General features: G+C 31.9%; 1 protein-coding gene and 1 non-coding gene across 2 annotated transcripts; both read left to right on the forward strand.

Annotated features, from left to right (window-relative positions):
• Positions 1–713: 713 nt before the first annotated feature.
• On the forward strand, positions 714–14,740 carry LOC137397139 (uncharacterized). Its single transcript, XM_068083426.1, has 4 exons — positions 714–795; positions 2,665–2,862; positions 3,601–3,761; positions 14,384–14,740. The coding sequence occupies exons 1-4, from the start codon at positions 714–716 to the stop codon at positions 14,738–14,740; spliced, it is 798 nt and encodes a 265-aa protein (XP_067939527.1).
• A 1,000-nt stretch (positions 14,741–15,740) lies between these two features.
• On the forward strand, positions 15,741–15,813 carry Trnak-cuu (transfer RNA lysine (anticodon CUU)). Its single transcript has one exon. It is a non-coding gene; the product is annotated as a tRNA-Lys (tRNA).
• The last annotated feature ends 1,894 nt before the right edge of the window (positions 15,814–17,707 follow it).

Genomic DNA, 17,707 nt, shown 5'->3' on the forward strand with positions numbered 1-17,707 from the left:
TATAGAAATTAGCAAAAGTAAAGAACTTTTTAAATTACCAAATATTACTATGGTTAAAAGCTTATCTATAACATGAATGAAGCTATGAAATCCATTTTTCGCAATTTTTTGGCTTGATTAGAGTTAGTTTTGGTTACGGTTACTAAAATTAGAGCATAACAACCTTCAGCACAAGTTAAGAAAACTATTTCTAATATAGACAGCCATTTTAAGGATTATTTGATTTCAAACCTTTTCATTTTGCTTAATTTTACCTTTTAAATACTTTAGTAATAATTCACATCTTAAGTTGTTGGTTTTAACAAACTGTCAATATCAACTTAATCATTTTTTCATTTTCTTTCACCATAAAAAAAAGTTATTTTTGCCTGTATTGTTAAATTCAAGTTTAGGTTTGATGCAAAAGATTAAAACTAATAAGACAAAAGTTGCACCGGGCAGCTTAATAAGTGTTAGTTAATGCAACATTTGATTATCAAAGAAATAATCTTCTCTTTGCAGCAATGGGAATACTCATATTACTGATATCGTCTGTAAATCCTCAAGTAAATACATATGTACATCTCAGTGAAGCTCCAACAACGTTTTCTCTTGCCGCGTTTCATGAACAGACTTCTAACAAGATTCAGTGTGCTGCCAAATGTAGCATTTCAAAAGGTTGCATTGGCTTTACATATGAAATTGAGGAGAAGATGTGTACATTGTTTAGCGGCATGGAGGTCAACCCAGATCAGAGAGTTGCAGTTAATACAGAAAAGCTTTTTCTGCTGGAACTAGATACACTTTTAGCGAGAGGTAAATGCATACTGTTGATCATTTTAACATTACGCACCAGAGGAATATGGTTTTTAGTTTTATCAGGTATTTGCAGTTAAGTGATGTTTTGGTTGTTTTCTTACAATTTCACATATCTTTTCATCGAGATTTAAAAGTATGAGCATCTTGTGATCAGAAATATTACAAAACTTTCTTTCAATATTAAGAAATAATGTGTAGTGTAAGACTCATGCTTGAGAAAAAAATAGTCTACATTATCACACTGGATTCGTATTTAGAAAAAAGTCAGCAGTATAAAAAAAATCTGTTTCAGCCTACCAAGTTAAAGAAATGCTTAGCTTAAAAATTTCCACTTTTTCATAAACATGTGACAGAAAAAAGGTTTCTTAATCATTTTTCTTGTATCATACCCTTTTCGGTAGCTGAAATAATTGAAAAGAGGTATATGAATGCCAAGTTTACCAATATATAGACTGTAAATTTTTGCACTGTGAAACGAAAGTTATCTGATAAAAACTTGGATGGTTTAACTATGATACATAATACATTGTAAAAATTTTTTAACATGATTGCTGTCACAATGGTTCCTTGGAAAGCTTTTTAAGTTGACTGCAGTATCATATTCAGCAATTTTCTATTTTTGTGAACACAGATCTTAACATACCATAAAACAAAGTCCTTACTGACTGGCATCATACTAGTAATCAAAGATTGATACAATTTAATCAGTTTAATCTTGTTATGTTAGTTTAAAATGTGTAAACACTGAAACTGTCATGAGCTATAAAAATTAACTTTGTTAGTCAACCTGTCACTGCTTCCAATAACCAATGTAGCTTTAAAGGTTGAATTGCAACAAAATTCACATTACAGTTATTTGGTATCAAAAGATTCACCATGTCTTACTCTGTTGTGTTGTAAGTGCCAAATATGTTGAAATGTGATTACACGCTTCTAAAAGCTCAAAAACAAAAAGCCGGCGTAAATTGGAATCTCTTTATTTCGATGACATAACCACCAAATTTGCATGGTTGTCGTCTTGTCACGTATAATCTCATGTGAAGTGAAAGGCCAATACAAAGCTCAATTTAAAACTTATCGTAGTACTAGTTTATGACAAGCACTTCGGGTTTTACCGAAGACTCCGTATCAAATATAGATGCTCGCTACTTTACAGTTTTGTTTCGGCCCGGTCTAATCGGCAAGTCGTAATCTGATTATGTGACCCAACACTTCGCAAATAATTTCTGCAGCACTTTTCGATTATCACAAGTGACCAACAATTGATTATCGTCATGATTATCAGACAATGATATGTACTCCTTCAAGCTAAGGCTAAAAAATTAAACAAATTTCTATGGTAAGTTATAAGATATCACTGGTAAAAGTGACAGCATTACGATGACGATAAAATAGACGCGTACGAACAATAGACAAAGTTTTATTGAATGCGTGAAGTATATTTGTAAAAAAATTTCGATGAATAAGGTTGCAAGAATGTGTAAACAGAAACCATCTCTCACAAATACATCATATTTAAGCCGTTTTAGAAAGGGAATCCAAACTACGGCGGTCTCATGTGGTTGCGATTTTCTGTTCGTTTTTGTGCTTTTAAGAGCTTGTAATCACCTTTCCTCATATTTTGAACCTACAACAGATTAAGACATGATGAATCTTTTCATATCAACTAGCGGTAATGTGAATTTGTGTTGCAAGTCAACCTTTAAGTAAGCCTCCAAATGTATAAGACATTTTAAAACCCATTAAGTATTTTTTGAACTCGGTTTTAGAACCATAAAACTAATGACAATACAAGTCTAGCATGTTATTCCTCTAGTCTCAAACTTATAGCTAATCATCTTGTCTCTTGCTTTGCTCAATTTATAGGCAGACCCGTGGTTATGTCTTCAGTATTGGGCCCCAAATATAAGGGAAGGCTTGCTGTAGATGGAGTTTATGAACCGCCTTCAAACGGCCCTGAGCAGCAGTCTATTGCTCATACACAGAGTGAAATGAATCCATGGCTAAGAGTTGATTTGGAGAAGAGATGCATTGTTATATCAACTAGAATTCTGAACAGAGGAGGTTGGACATTTTTACTCTATCATTCTACTAGGTACACTTCACTTGTTTTGATATGTTTACTAATGTTAGTTCAGCATCTCTCTCAAATTTCTGAGGCCTCATTTTGGTAAAAATCTGATGTTTAAAATAAATTTTTCTGATACACTGATTTTATCAAGATAATATTTCAATAAACTTGATATAGACAAAATAAAATAACATGAAAGAAAATCTCTTGTTAACTAACTTTTGAAGTTATGTAGATAGAGAAACATTTTTGATTTTGATATTAAACATTATAACAATTTTAAAATGTGCTGTTCATAATCTTAAAATAAACTTGCTACAGAGCTTACCTTAGCAGCTAAGGTAGATGGTTTTTAATATCCAACACATACACAATAAATAAATTACATATATCTCATAACTCTGAATAATTATCTGCAGAGAAGTTGTTGTACAAAAACTATTGCAAAAACTAAGCTGTTATGTTTACTGAAGCGACTGACATGACAATTAAACAATCTTTTATTAAAATCTATTCTTTGCAGTTTTTCTTTTTTCTGTGACCAAACTAGTGCTATCAACGCCAAAATCTGTAAAATACTATTATTAAATGATTTATTGGTATCTAACTATTGCAAGATTTTTACAGCAAAATCTATTTTATAAGTTGTTTACATTCTGCATCAATTTATCAAAGAAGTTAGATAAAGGAATTATGAGAATGTTAGTTGACAACGATAAATTCCATTACAGGTTCACGAGATGACATCTGGCAGAGAGCAGTTGATGTAATGATCACGGCTTCGACATCTCAAAGCAATTTGTTTTTTTCCAATAGCCCTGATTCATTGTGTGGAAAGCACAGCGGCTACCTCAACCAGCATTACACCACAATTACTTGTCATTACCCAATGGTAGTTCAGTTTGTTCAGATGCAACTCGGAGTTAACGGATTTTTGAATATCTATGAATTTGAAGTACATGGATACCCAGACGTTGCTATGTATTAGTCAGCCTGTTGTAGTAATTACTTCAAGGTTTGATTAATCTAAATGTATGCTTGTTAAAAAAATCTAAAGTTTCATAAAAATGAGCCACTCAATAGGTCAAATGTTTGCTTGTTCTAAAAAGGATTTAAGAGATTTTCTAGTATAAAACGAAACAGTGCATAATTTGTTGATACCATTAGAAACACTAACAATCACACCTTTTTTGCATAATCTGAACAATCAGACCAATTTCCTTTTGGTTTATCTCCCGAAACATCTAGAGCGAGAGTGGTGTATTTGTTGACATCAATCCATTACTTCTGTTGATATGCGTTTAAATTTAACTAAATATTCGAGAACTGAAATTGGTAAAACCATCCCACTTTTCATTGTTCTTCTATGAGGAATGACTAATTTAAAATTGTGATGTCATATCTAACGTATATTGAAATTTTTGTAAGCTTGGCAAGTTTCTCAAGTGACCCTGATTTTCCCAAATGTTTACTAAATAATCACATGTTTTAGAAGCATTGAACTAGTTAAGAATTGTTTTACAAGCTCAGTTAGTATTTCGCACTTTGAAAAAATGTCGAAATTGGCTTTTAAAACAACCAAGTACACATTTGTTGTAAAAGTGGAAAATATTGTAACTAAAACGTTTTAGATATTGTTGATATCAAGTTACTTCAGACTCTTAGATCAGATAAAACATCAAGTTTTTGGTGTTTAATCAGCTACAAAAGCCATTTTTACTGCCTGTCATATAGAGCTTTACAGTTTTGGTGTGCAGAATCCTGTAGAAAATCTAAGCTCTGAAGTGAAAAGCTGTGATGATTCAGCAGCAGAACTACTTGTGCTAGGTTAGTACTTTGAAAATGCTTTTTAGGTTTGTGAATATAATGTCTGGCTGTAAAGGCTGAATGTTAAACAGCAAAGTTTTGAGGATCTGTAGGGGCTTTTAAAATTCCATGAAGTTTACTTTAAGATTATACTAAACTAATGTTTACATGTTTAAGGTTGCGAGCGTACAGTTTGCAGTGTTTTAGACGAGTCCAAAAGTGATTATCTGTAAAGCTATCAACCTAACATACATGTAACTAAATAAATAAATAGAAACTATTTTCTTGGTTGCTGTGTTGGTTGTGTTTGTTTTCTGGGTCAGATATTTTTGTACAGCTGTTGTAATGAGTTGATAATAAAGATAATAAAATGACTTTCAAAATATGGCCCCAGTTCTGTCAGCTGTTGCTAAAGGGATTACAGGTTTAGGCAAGTTACTCTAGATTCCGCTGTTTGCTCGATAAGCTTGAGAGAAACCTGTAAAAGTTGGTTTTGACAGTTAACGGTAAGCTTGCACAAATAATTTAGATATGTTTTTAGAAAGTATCAGTATTTTTATCATTTGCAACAGTTTTAAGGTTTGTGGAAATCTGGCTGCTAGGTTGTTTCAAGATTGAAATTGACAATACTTAATCAGGGCGAAACCATTCGAAGAAAATGTACATACAAAATGGTGCCACTAGTTATTATTAATGCAATAATTGACACCGGCGTTTGTGTAAATGTTAATAAATTAAAATTGCAAAGGCTGGAAACTCTCTGTGTACCTTTTTTTCAGTAATTGCCAAAAATATTATTGCTAATTCATTACTGAATGGGTTCAACAAAGCTATATCACAAAAAGGTAATGCCTAAGACATGGTGGGAATTTTGCAAAAAACATTGTACAAAGAATGCTGTAGTTCAGCTGTCACATACTAGACAAACATCTAGAACAAAAATTGTCTCATTAGGTTTAAGATTAGACTTCACCATGTTCTTTGTTATGGTATCAAGAAAAAGTCTGTCAATAGTTTTGCAGAAGTTGCTCAGCACTAACAAACTCACAAACCTGCTGAGACATTTTTTTCGCAAAACGGTTCAAAACGTCCTAAAAGATGATTGTTATAAAAAAGTTTTCTATGAAAAATGGTGCCAAGCAAAGCTAGATTTTGGCACCAATCATTTTTTTACTATATTTAGGCAAATGTTGCATTAGATGAAAGTAGAGCAGAAATCTACATCTAAACAAAACACAATGCCAATATCATTCAGTCTCCAAAATCAAATATTATTTGCCTAAAGAATTTAATGTGTATCAGCCTGTAACACTTTTTGCATTCACCACAAGATTCTACAATTTATTCTAATAAACAACAAGCGGCCAATACATATCTTAATTTTAGATAGGGGTATACCTGGAAAAAACCGTAGTCAGCAATGACAAAATACTTAAAGAACTTTATAGCATTATTGAAAATTTTAGTGTGTTCTTTAAATATTAAAATAACCAAATATTTTTATCAAGCAAATAAAAATCATGCTAGCTAACTGTAACATATGCAGAGCTGTAGATCTAACAACCATATAATACAGAGCAAAGACTGGATAGTGTCCTGACCACCTATTCACCCATTCTGACCCTTCGCCTTTTCGCCTTTCCACCCTTTCGCCCTTTTGTCAATTAGCCCATTTGCTCTTTCTCGCTTTTGCTCTTTCCCTTTTTTGCCTTTTCGTCGATTCGCTCTTTTGCCCTTCTTCTTTTCCGCCTATTGTCTTTTACCTTTCCTTTTGCCCTTTCACCCTTTTGCCCTTTTTTATCTATTTTTATTGGGTATTCTAATCAATTTCCGGATGCATCAAAACACTTTCTTGGTACATTAAAAAAACATATTTTAACTTGTTCCCAAATATTTTTGCTAAAGAATTTGTAAATACTATGATACAGTTATTGAAGCAGCATAATACTTGAGTCATTGGTATGAAAACTGTGGATTTATAGTTCCTGGACTGTGGCTAACAAAACTGACACGTGTCTCTGGCTGACGGTATTATACATATATGTAGGCAAAAGATTCAATCCCATGTAGTTCTATTTCACAACGCTAAACGTATATGCCTAATCTTTTTTGGTATACGAACAAGCTATGTTTGTATATGCATAGCATCACCCATACACATAATGATATGGATATAAATTCTAACCATATACTAGAATTTATATGCATAGCATATGAATATTCCGTATGCGCATACGCATAGTTATAGAACTTCATCAACAACTGATAATTACTGATAAAAGGTACGTCTAGTCACATATGACAGTTTTATATCTACTTTTCAAAAGATGTTTTCAAAAGGAATTATCAGTTTCACCAGTTTCTTTAGAACTCTAGGTGTGTATTTGATATTGGCAAAACACTTTGTAAAATTTTTTATACTCCTAAGAATTTTTAGTATAACAGTTTTAAAAACTTTTAGAAATTCTGAGATATTCATTTTTTGGAAAACTAGTCAGCTTTAGAATTCTAAATGTCAGTTTCTCAGATTTGTTTATATAAATATACAAATCCATCATTCAGTGTGTTCAAATAAAGCAATTAGAATTTAGGAAAAATATTTTCACTTTGTGCTGGATTTGAACTCGGGACCCCTCGATCACTAGGCAATGATGTTGTTAACTGAGCTGTTCACCATGTCCAACAATTTCATTAGGCTATATGAGTTGCTATTTGTGTTACACACCGTCACTAATGCTTGCTTTTGAGGCTCTCATTAGTCAGTTAGTTTTGCAATACAGATAGTCACAAAATCACAAGATTTGTATGCTGATAACCTTGAACTGAAGTAAAGAATGCCAAATTAAAAATCACTTTCCATTGATTGCTTTCAGTAATAAGATTTATTAGAATTTATTAGCAAAACTAAACAAATTATTATTAAAATTCATATTATCCGAAGCTCTTTTTAGAAGAAATATTCATTTATTAGATAAGTATATGCACTTTACCAAATGTGCGACTAACATTCAATTGTTTATAAATTGGTTACTGTCTCCTCTTAAGCTATGCATAGTATAAGTGCATGGGACTTGCTCATCAAGTTAGCTCAAAATGAGATGTCAAGAAAGTGTTTCCATCACATTCATACCATATTCATAAATCTAAGGATTATTTTCAGTTAAGAGAAGTCAGCTTATTGTCTTATTGTCTTATTGTGTAGTCTATTGTTCGTCATGTGCAGGTAATAAATAAACAATTTATTTTGAGCAAACAAATAAGTATTAAATAACTTTAGTAGCATCCACTCTACTCATTGAGATACTTGGTAAAAAAACAAAAAAAACTCCTAACATCTTAACAATATAAAATATTGTTATTGTCAGGGAATTTAGATGATAAAAGAGCATGGCTAACCAGGAGGAAAAGTGAAAGACATTTAAAACGTACAAGTATTTTTGACAGCTGACACTTATCAATGTGTGATATAAATCTTCTTTTTTTAAATGGGTTGGTGTAGTTTCAAGAAAAGTTAATTTTACAAATACAGTGAAACTCGGATAACTCAAACTTCAAGGGACCGAGCAAAAGTGTTCGAATTATCAGAGCGTTCAAGTTATCAGAACACTGTCACAAGTCCATGTATTTAATTATTTATTAGTAGATACATGTACATATACAATCTATAATATAAATCAAAAGCAGAAATGGTTTGTTTCAAATTAAATGCTTCTAATGTAAAGTTTAAAACGTTTTTATCAAAAAGTATAGAGATTTTTCTATCACTTGAGATTGGTTCGTTGTTTCAGGTGATGTTATTGCCCGGACGTTTTTTAGATTGACATTGGCAAAACTTGATCGTTGTTGAAATGCTAAAAAAAAACATCAGTACATATACAAACTATAATATAAAGCAAAAGCACAAATGGCTTGTTTCAAATTAAATGCTTCTAATGTAAAGTTTAAAACGTTTTTATCAAAAAGTATAAAGATTTTTCTATCACTTGAGATTGGTTCGTTGTTTGAGGTGATGTTATTGCCAGGACGTTTTTTAGATTGACATTGGCAAAACTTGATCGTTGTTGAAATGCTCTAAAGAAAAGACATCTTTTTCTTTTGAGCGTTTTACCAACGATCAATTTTGCCGATTTTTCTTGAAGTTTATGCAAAGATTACCTAACTTTACCTTGCTTCCGAAGGGCGATCGCTGCGCGGATGTTTGGTATAAATCAAATTTCACCAAACCTTTAGAAAAGTCGTTGACAAAAATATTTTGGCGGTAATACAATACAATAATACAATGGTGGTAATAACGACGCTTATGAATTACAAAAAGTTGAGGTTTACCTCTATGGCTTGGAATAAAGTGATTTTCTAAAGCGATAGCAACTGTTTCAGTAGCCGTTGGGCAGAAAACAGTTCGAATTAACAGTGTTGAGTTCGAGTTATCTAGAGCCATTTATCATTGCGTGGGAACAGACCAAGCAAATCCATTCGAGTTAACCATGTGTTCGCTATATCCGAGGGCGAGTTATCCATGTTTCACTGTATGTTGATCCTCACAAGCCACCATTCATAGTCCTACCATATCTTACTTAAGACTACCTACCCTAACCTACTGACAGAAACGCACCAAATAGTTCAAAATAATATAAGGCAAACATCCTTAATCTTGTCAACCTGCTTTTCCAATTGTTACTTGTTTCCATAAGTAAGATTTCTTTTTTGCTTCAAGTAAGAGAAGTTATAAGACTGCTTCAGCCAATTAATACATTTCTTCATATTTCAGGAAAGCAAAGAAATATATAGAAATTGTAACTAGAATGTTTTGCATAATGATCAACCCATTCTGGTAATAAGCCCCGGCGCTTAAAGGTTTAGTATTTTAACCATTGCGTTTTATGTCATTGCAATAATTCATAGATCCTAGCATAGTGGTTCAGGTTGCTGGTCGTCAGATCTGGGTGTAGTAAGATCAAACCATCAGCAAAGTAGATTTTCCAATGCTAAATTTTATTCGCTATTAATAGACACAGGAATCACTAGCAAAAGACCAAAATTTAAAACCCATGGTTTATTCACTACAAATGGGTATGAACGTTAACTCTGAACGTTAACTCTAAATGAGCTCAAAGTTATATTCAGTGTTCAAACCTTTTTGAGCCTGGTCATAACATAAGTCTTTACATCACACTGCCATCTACTTTTGCACATGGTGTTGGAATCTAAGGCATAATGACGTTTCATTGTAAGACTACTAGCAAAATGTCTCCTAAAATGAGTGCAATTGTATTCTTCTTCAATTTTCTGATTCTGGTTTGTCTAGACAACAAATTCTATCATGTGTTTTTCTATTCCCAGGCCAAGTAGAGCTGCAGAGTTTACCAAGCACTCTTTAACAAGCTTTACTTTTAGAATAGCTTACATTTTTTAGCAAACCTGTCGAATATTATGATAAGAAAGCTATGGAGTAAAGAAATATTAGATCCAAAAAGTTATTGAAATGTTTTAAGTTCATTATTTAGGTTATATCTCAAAAAGTGGTTTGTTTGATTTTGGTTATCATGTGAAAATCTTATCAGTAAACTAATTCTATTCATTAGCTAATAAATAACAAACAAAAAACTCACAAGAATTCCTTTTTGGTAACAAGACCGTGAAACTTATTTTAACCTTGCATTTTTATTTGATTTCAACATTTTTCTTACAAAAGGATTGATGCGTTATTAAAGTGTTTTTCCTAGAAAATGCATATAAAAACTGAGTGTGCAATGTAAATATATGTACATTAACAACTTTACTACACATTGCACAAGTAGCCTATACTATTTTTATGTTAAACGAAAAGAATCAAACTGAAATATAAGTTTACCATCATCAATTAGGCAACAGGCTGTTCACTTAAATTACTTCATAGTTATATATTAACACCCTCTATAAAGCTTCCTTAAGCTGTTGTTCTTTAATTAGTTTCAAATACGCTATTGTTGCAAGTACATGTAGTAAGTGGCAAGGTCTTAAAAAGTTGTGCTATGAACTTCCGTCATAGCATGATGCAAATGGCAGAAAAGCTGAAAGGAAAGTTAATAGAGCTGACTGAAAGAGTAAGCCAGGCGGAAAACCAGTCAGCTACTACTAAGGTGTAAAATTGAGAAACCATCAAATTTATAGTAAAAGAAAACTTACAAATATTTCAAAGAAACTTCATGGTGCAATAGAGAAGCAGTGAACTGGCAATGACTAAGTCTGGGAAAAAACTATTAGTAAAAAGGCCACAGCAACCTAGTTTTGCAGCTTGGAACTTATCTCTTGATTAGAATTATTCGAGACAAATTTGTACAAATCTTTTGAAGTTATCTACTCGTGCTGTGGTGGTACAATAATTATTTTACTTGGCCAGTGCACAAGACAGCAGTAGGTCCATATTACCTCTCAACAGAGTTTGAGAAAAGGTTTTGTACTCTCTCTCTGAAAAGGTGTAGATAATTCCAGAGTTTAGGGAATAAAGGATACACGCAGATCACATACAATGCTACATATGTGTATGTAGATAATCCATAAGAGGTGTATAATATATATGCATGTGGTATGTATACTTATATATATAATACATATAATTTTTATGAAACAAACACAATGAAACACAAGACGCCCGTGAAAGTTTATAATCAGCTTATACAAATCTGTTCAGTATTTATAATAATAACTATTACTTGCTCACCTTACGAAAAACTATCAGCAAGATATATTTTTTGTTATTGATTTTGCTTGATTCAGTTCTAAGAGCAAATTGTTTTCCTGTTATTATAACGAAATATAACACTGAAAAAACCTTGAAATTATTGTACATATACGTATCATTTTTTGATGCGGATTTAACCGTAACAATTTATATGGTACACTGTAGAATTTTACTTAAATGTTGTAATCAACTAGGAAAATATAACAATATAATCTCAGAAAATACCACTGAAACCATAATGGTTTTATTATTTTTTAAATTTGTAAAGCAAATTGTTTATATAAATTAATTTACATGGATTTTTGTGAACCACATATTGTATTGATCTTTTACTTACCGGAGCTAAATAAGAAGTAGATTGTATTGTGAATTGAGGAGGAGCTGATAAATGTTCTAAAAATAAATTTTCTAAAAATGTAGACCAACATCATCACAGTTCAATCAGATCTTCAGACAGTTATTATGACATAATCTTTTATGAGATTAGGCTCCTAAATTCCAACAACTCATTTATGACAGATTTTTTTCTAAATGTGATCATTGAGGAGCAAGCATTTTCAGAAACCAAGGATCATCCATTAACTTTTTCAACCATCAAGCCACCAAACAAATTTGCCTCTCTAACCGTCAAAGTAATTAATGATATAGGTTTGTAAAATTTTCAAACATCAAAAGGCTTAGGAAAAAAAACTAAAAACAGAGATGATCAGTTGTAAAAGCTTTCTTTTTAAAATGCAAAGGCCATAAAGTGCTATTTTAAAATTTAAGACTACTTAAAACTTCAGAAAAACTTTTTTCTCTAAAAAGTGCAACAGTCAGACTGAAACTATGTATACTTACTGGTGTGTGAAAAGGCCTTGAGCTGCCCGCCAATGAGGAAGAACTTGTTATTTTCAAATCATAAACATTAAGAGTGGTCACTATAACTTCACATTTTTCATATCAGATTTTTTCGCAACTACCATGACACAAAAATTGGATTATTCGCTAAAATTTTAAAAAGTTTTTTCACAGGTTCTCAATGTGTTAGAGCTGCAAAGTATTCACTATACGACTCTGCTCTCAACAAAGCCCTATTACTACATTACATCACAAACTGTCAGCTAATTGTCTTCTCCAATTAAATTGATAGTAATTACACTGAATGATAGAAGCTGATTGGTACTGCAAAAGATTAGTTAACAAGATAAAAGATGATTGAAGCAAACTCTCTTAAACTAAATATAAAAACAAAATCAATACTGGTTTGTGTTTACTTTGAAACGCTTTATCAATGAATACAGCATTTGGGACAACATGTGATAAATACTACATAACAAGTTTAAACACAAGATACTTGAACTATATTCAACACTGCACTGGTTTAAACATGCATGGAATAGTTACCAATACTTTGAATGGCTCAAATAACAGGCTGAAACGACAACTGTTTTGACCTTGTTATTCATTCTTTCAGTAAGTACTTTCTGTACTTACAATAAGGTAAGTTATGTTCAGATATTCTGACTTTTTTGACATTTGGTGTCATGAATTTAGACAACGCCGGTGAAGAATATACATGTATAGATTACAGACAATGTTAGTACTTCATGTTAACTTTTATAATGTCAAATCTGGTTTTAAGCTGTTAAAATTTACATATGACTTCAGTTTAAAAAACATTTGATGGCTAAAAATTAAAAAAAGTGGCCAGATATGAGAGTGGAACTACTTAATTACTTTATTTTAGACTGTAATAGCAGTATTATAGGGAGTTACCTACTGACTAGTTGTGGGAACAAAGGATTTATGGTTGTACTTGATATAAAATGGGCATATGGAATTTAATTCGTAATACGTACACTTGTTGGCTTTGACCTTTAAACTATGAATAGATAACAAATCAGAACCAAGAAAACAGGACTAGAATTGCCAGGTAGTATGAATTATTTATACCATAACTAGTCCCTAATGGATACTGTCGGTGTTATGCTATATTCTTGTTAGTGTGCTAATGCAAAAATCAATAACTGCTGACTGACCAGCAAACTGCTAAAAAGTCAGCCTTTGTATAAAAAGGTTATTAGATAAAAATATAATTTTTTGTCAATTTCCTAACTATAATAAACCTTGAATGTTGTTAGAAGCTACATAAAATATTAAAGGAAACTGAACGAAAATGAGCTTTTGAATATATATTATATATATATATATATTTAGTTTGAAATATTTAAAGCATGACTTCAGCTAATTGGATAGTTGGTAGTATACACCACCTCTGTGTTATGTTCTACGAGTTTGAAAAATCAATTAGCACTGACAGACAAACAAAATGTGATACAGATAAACTTGTGTACAAAAAGAAATGTTTGGCCTGAAATAATGTAATCTACTCACTGCTGCATTGTAAAACAATAATTGATTAATGGTGTCTATAATATTGCACATTTATTTTGAACCTAATGATATATAAAATTGTACTTATCAAATGACATACTCACTATTATGTATAGGCCTATCACTTGGTAGATACTTTTCTGGTAAATAAGATATTAACCAGGTCATCAATATATTCTTGGTTTTTCAAATATCAAGCAAATTCAACTTTAATAGCTGTATGACGTAATTCCTCACTAATTAGCGAAAATTGATATGCTAAAACTGCTATCAGAATATATTACTTCTAGCCCCTGTAGGTAATTACGTTGTTTTACCAATCAGTAGCAGAAACTCTTTTTTCAAGCAACTACTGAAAAATATGATTTGTTCAATTATACATGCATGTATATTACAAATAAGAAGACAAAGCAATTTAGATGACCATACCAAATGACTAAGTCTCAGCCAATCGAAGCAGGTTAAATTAAGAAACCTGCTGCATTAACCAAGTAATCAAAATTATATGAATAAATTAACTGAAAGTGAAATAGATAAATCAAACCAGTGGTCAGTATAAGCACATTCATGGTATATCAGCTTCTTCATAAATCTTGCCTTTCACTTTTTAGGTCGAGTATCAGCTTTACTCATCATCGGTAGTAAAAGAAACATTTGAAGAAGCAGAAACAGAAAGAAACAGAAACGAAAGAAACAAAAAGAAACCAAAGAAACAGTTTCAAAAGAAACATTTCAAAAGAAACAGTTTGAAGCATTGCTCAATCATGCTTACAGGTAAACCTGCTGAGGCAATATGCGCTTGTTCACCAGATACCACTGCTGGTAAAGCAGTAGATGGACAGTATTCAGGTGGTAATCCAGCTACTTCAATGTTTGTTACTAATTCTCATGTGAATCCCTGGTGGAGAGTTAACCTGGAAAAGCATTACTGTATACAAGCTGTAAACATTCTCAATGATGGTAAATAATTCCTATTAAACAAACCGACTTGATGAAGTACGTACACAGCAACACCTGTATTTTCTTGATTGCGCACAGTCCAAGTTTCTAATGCTCAATTGTTACATAGCGCTGTGATATTTCAAAAATTCTGATTGGATGACTAGTGGAATATTTATAATAATTTTACTGTATCCACAAAGTAAAATTGTCTATTAAAGCGCAAAGTGATTTTTTATAAGTTTAACTAAAAACTCTATTCACATAGTTATTATATTTTAACATCAGTCACATTTTTAAACAAACATATGTCAGACTTTCTAAAGCACAACAGTTTTAAAGTTGGTTATCAAATTTTAAAAACATTTCTTATCTTATTCCTTATATTTTGATGGCCAACCGGTTTAATGTTTCATGATATCTTGTACATGTATATTTGTCATACCTAAGGTGTTGTAGATAAATCTGCTTAGCTGTATAACATGCTCAGAACAAGCTCCTTCCAACTTATATGGTCAAATTACCAAATTTTTGCGTGTGTTTATTAGCTTTATAAATGGTGGATTCTCAGTTGGCTCATTCTCATCTGAAACAGAAAACAATTTTTTTTAGCTTACAACTACCACTGAACGAAAAATTTAGTTATTACAGCTGCCGATGGAATTTTCCAGTTATTCTACACAAATAATAATGATGAAAACTTCTGTGGACGACATGACGGTACCTTAAACCAGTACTACACTCTGATTAAATGCGCTTCAGTAGTTGCTGGGAGATTTGTGCAGTTTGAATGAAAAACAACGGGTTACTTTAACCTCTATGAGGTTGAAGTTCATGGGTTTTACAATGCATCATAGAGACTGTCATTGAGCTTATCACATTATAGTTAGTTCATCATTGTTGGTGAATGTGGCTTTTGTTGGTTCGTTTTATGTTGCAATTTTCAAGATTGTTTAGTCCAATGTATGCTTCTATGTAGCTTTTATTTCCTCCTAACGATGACTGTAACACAAAATTACTCGTACATCAGCCCGGGTGGCTCAGTCGGTAGAGCATGGGACTCTTAATCCCAGGGTCGTGGGTTCGAGCCCCACCTCGGGCGTTGTGGTCACGTTTTTTGTTTAGTTTTTAAAAGCAGTAGTTTCCAAATGTCAATGATAATGCTGATTTGAACCCTTCATCTTCCGGTTATACTTTAGATCAATTTCGGTGTGTTTACAAACAAGGAATCAGGTTTTGATGCCAATAAAATGATGTATGACTAGATTTTCTATCTTACTGGTTCACACAATGCTTCTTTTTGTATTTTTCTCTCAGAGATTTCAGAGAAAGTCTCTGATATCTCTGAAATCGATTGACTATGACAGTGGAACACAACTCATTTTGTGGAGGCATCCATTTTGACTCGCTGTGAAACCCCACTCACATAATTTATGTGTCTTGTAGGACACTTTGATTTAAATAATATGTATTTCCTTTGTTTAAATTTATTTTAAATTTGCCAATCTCGATAGAAGCAACATGTCATAAAACAAAAATTAATATTTAGACACTGTATCTTTAAATTACTTGATTTAAGGCAATATACTTGTACTTTTGTACAGTAACTGAGAATCAATAAAATTAACCTCTTTCAACACTTTTTTGAATAAAAATAAATGGCCTGGTTCCAAGGTTTTGATAAGCATTTTATATGGAGGAAAATGCACTAATCAAAAACATAATATTATCATATTCCAGTGCTTTCTTATCAGAGTTGCAACAAATTTTACACTAAAATAACCCACAATCAGAACACAAACGATTTCAACCACTTTCCCCACTATAAATAAACCACAATAGTGTTTCTTTAAAAAAGGCTTAGCTGTTTCAGTCAAGCACAGCTCTTTTGGTTTTAAAGTTAGTTACATAGCTATACAATGTTGACACCACATAAAAATGAAAATCAGAGGTAAACCAGGTGAAGCTATAAGCTTTCTTCCATGAAAATTAACCTAACTTTGTAGCGAACTATTTAAATTTGTAAAATGACAGTATTTTTCTTGCAATTCATAGAACTTTAATTAACTCATTCGCAACTGATTAATTTGTATGCAATCTACCAAAATACTCGTTTTTTCTCAAAAATTCTTATGACTCAACTTACTACTATAAATTGAATTGAGAAAAGTGTCCAATTCAATTTTTTAAAATAACCAGTCAATACCGCACTTTTAAATGGTATAACTTTCTGATAGAGACCTCATATCACTTACATGTAGACATGGGTCTGAAAGGAGGTAGCGTTAGTAAAAATATAAATTTTAAAAACATTTGTACAAACACTCCGGACTGTCAAGTCTTTGTTTAATCTAAACATAGTCACAACTGTGAATTCTTGAACATCTCTGAAATTGACTCATTCCATGGCATCCGCAGAACTTATATTGTGGATACATATGTCCTGACTCGCACTGACACACTACCTGTTCGAGGTAATTCCCTTGTGACACCTTTTGATAAAAAATATATTTGCCATTGTGTGAGTTTACTTTTTTTTTTGAACTAGGATAAATATTCGAACTCAGATGCAGTAAACTACTTGAGTTGAAGTTCTGAACTTTGTGTCAGAAACTAATAGGAACCAAATTGTTTACATTTAGTTTAGAAAAGAAATATATTATATACTGATTCAACATAAAAAACAAATTATTTTTAAAAAAGTAAAAACTAAAAAGAATATCATATTTTAATTAATTCTTTCATAATAATATCAACAAATTTCATCTTAATATGCCACAATCGGAAGAGAAAATACGAGCAATTTTCTCACCATGACTGGTATGCACCAAACCTAGTATTATTTTTTTATTTTTTCTAAACTACTGTAATTATTGAGAGTTATGTTCTCTATCGTTGTTACAAATATATTAGTTTGAAGCATTGCTCAATCATACTTACAGGTAAACCTGCTGAGGCAATAAGCGCTTATTTACCAGATACCACTGCTGATAAAG

The sequence above is a fragment of the Watersipora subatra genome, chromosome 5, assembly GCF_963576615.1.
Source record: "Watersipora subatra chromosome 5, tzWatSuba1.1, whole genome shotgun sequence".
In the NCBI taxonomy this organism is placed as follows: Eukaryota; Metazoa; Bryozoa; class Gymnolaemata; order Cheilostomatida; family Watersiporidae; genus Watersipora; species Watersipora subatra.

Bases quoted from the DNA above. Each gene is read 5' to 3' on its own strand.
- LOC137397139 (XM_068083426.1), top strand. From the start codon at position 714: ATGGAGGTCAACCCAGATCAGAGAGTTGCAGTTAATACAGAAAAGCTT. The intron at 796-2,664 runs GTAAATGCATAC...CTCAATTTATAG, and splicing joins AGATACACTTTTAGCGAGAG to GCAGACCCGTGGTTATGTCT. The intron at 2,863-3,600 runs GTTGGACATTTT...ATTCCATTACAG, and splicing joins TAGAATTCTGAACAGAGGAG to GTTCACGAGATGACATCTGG.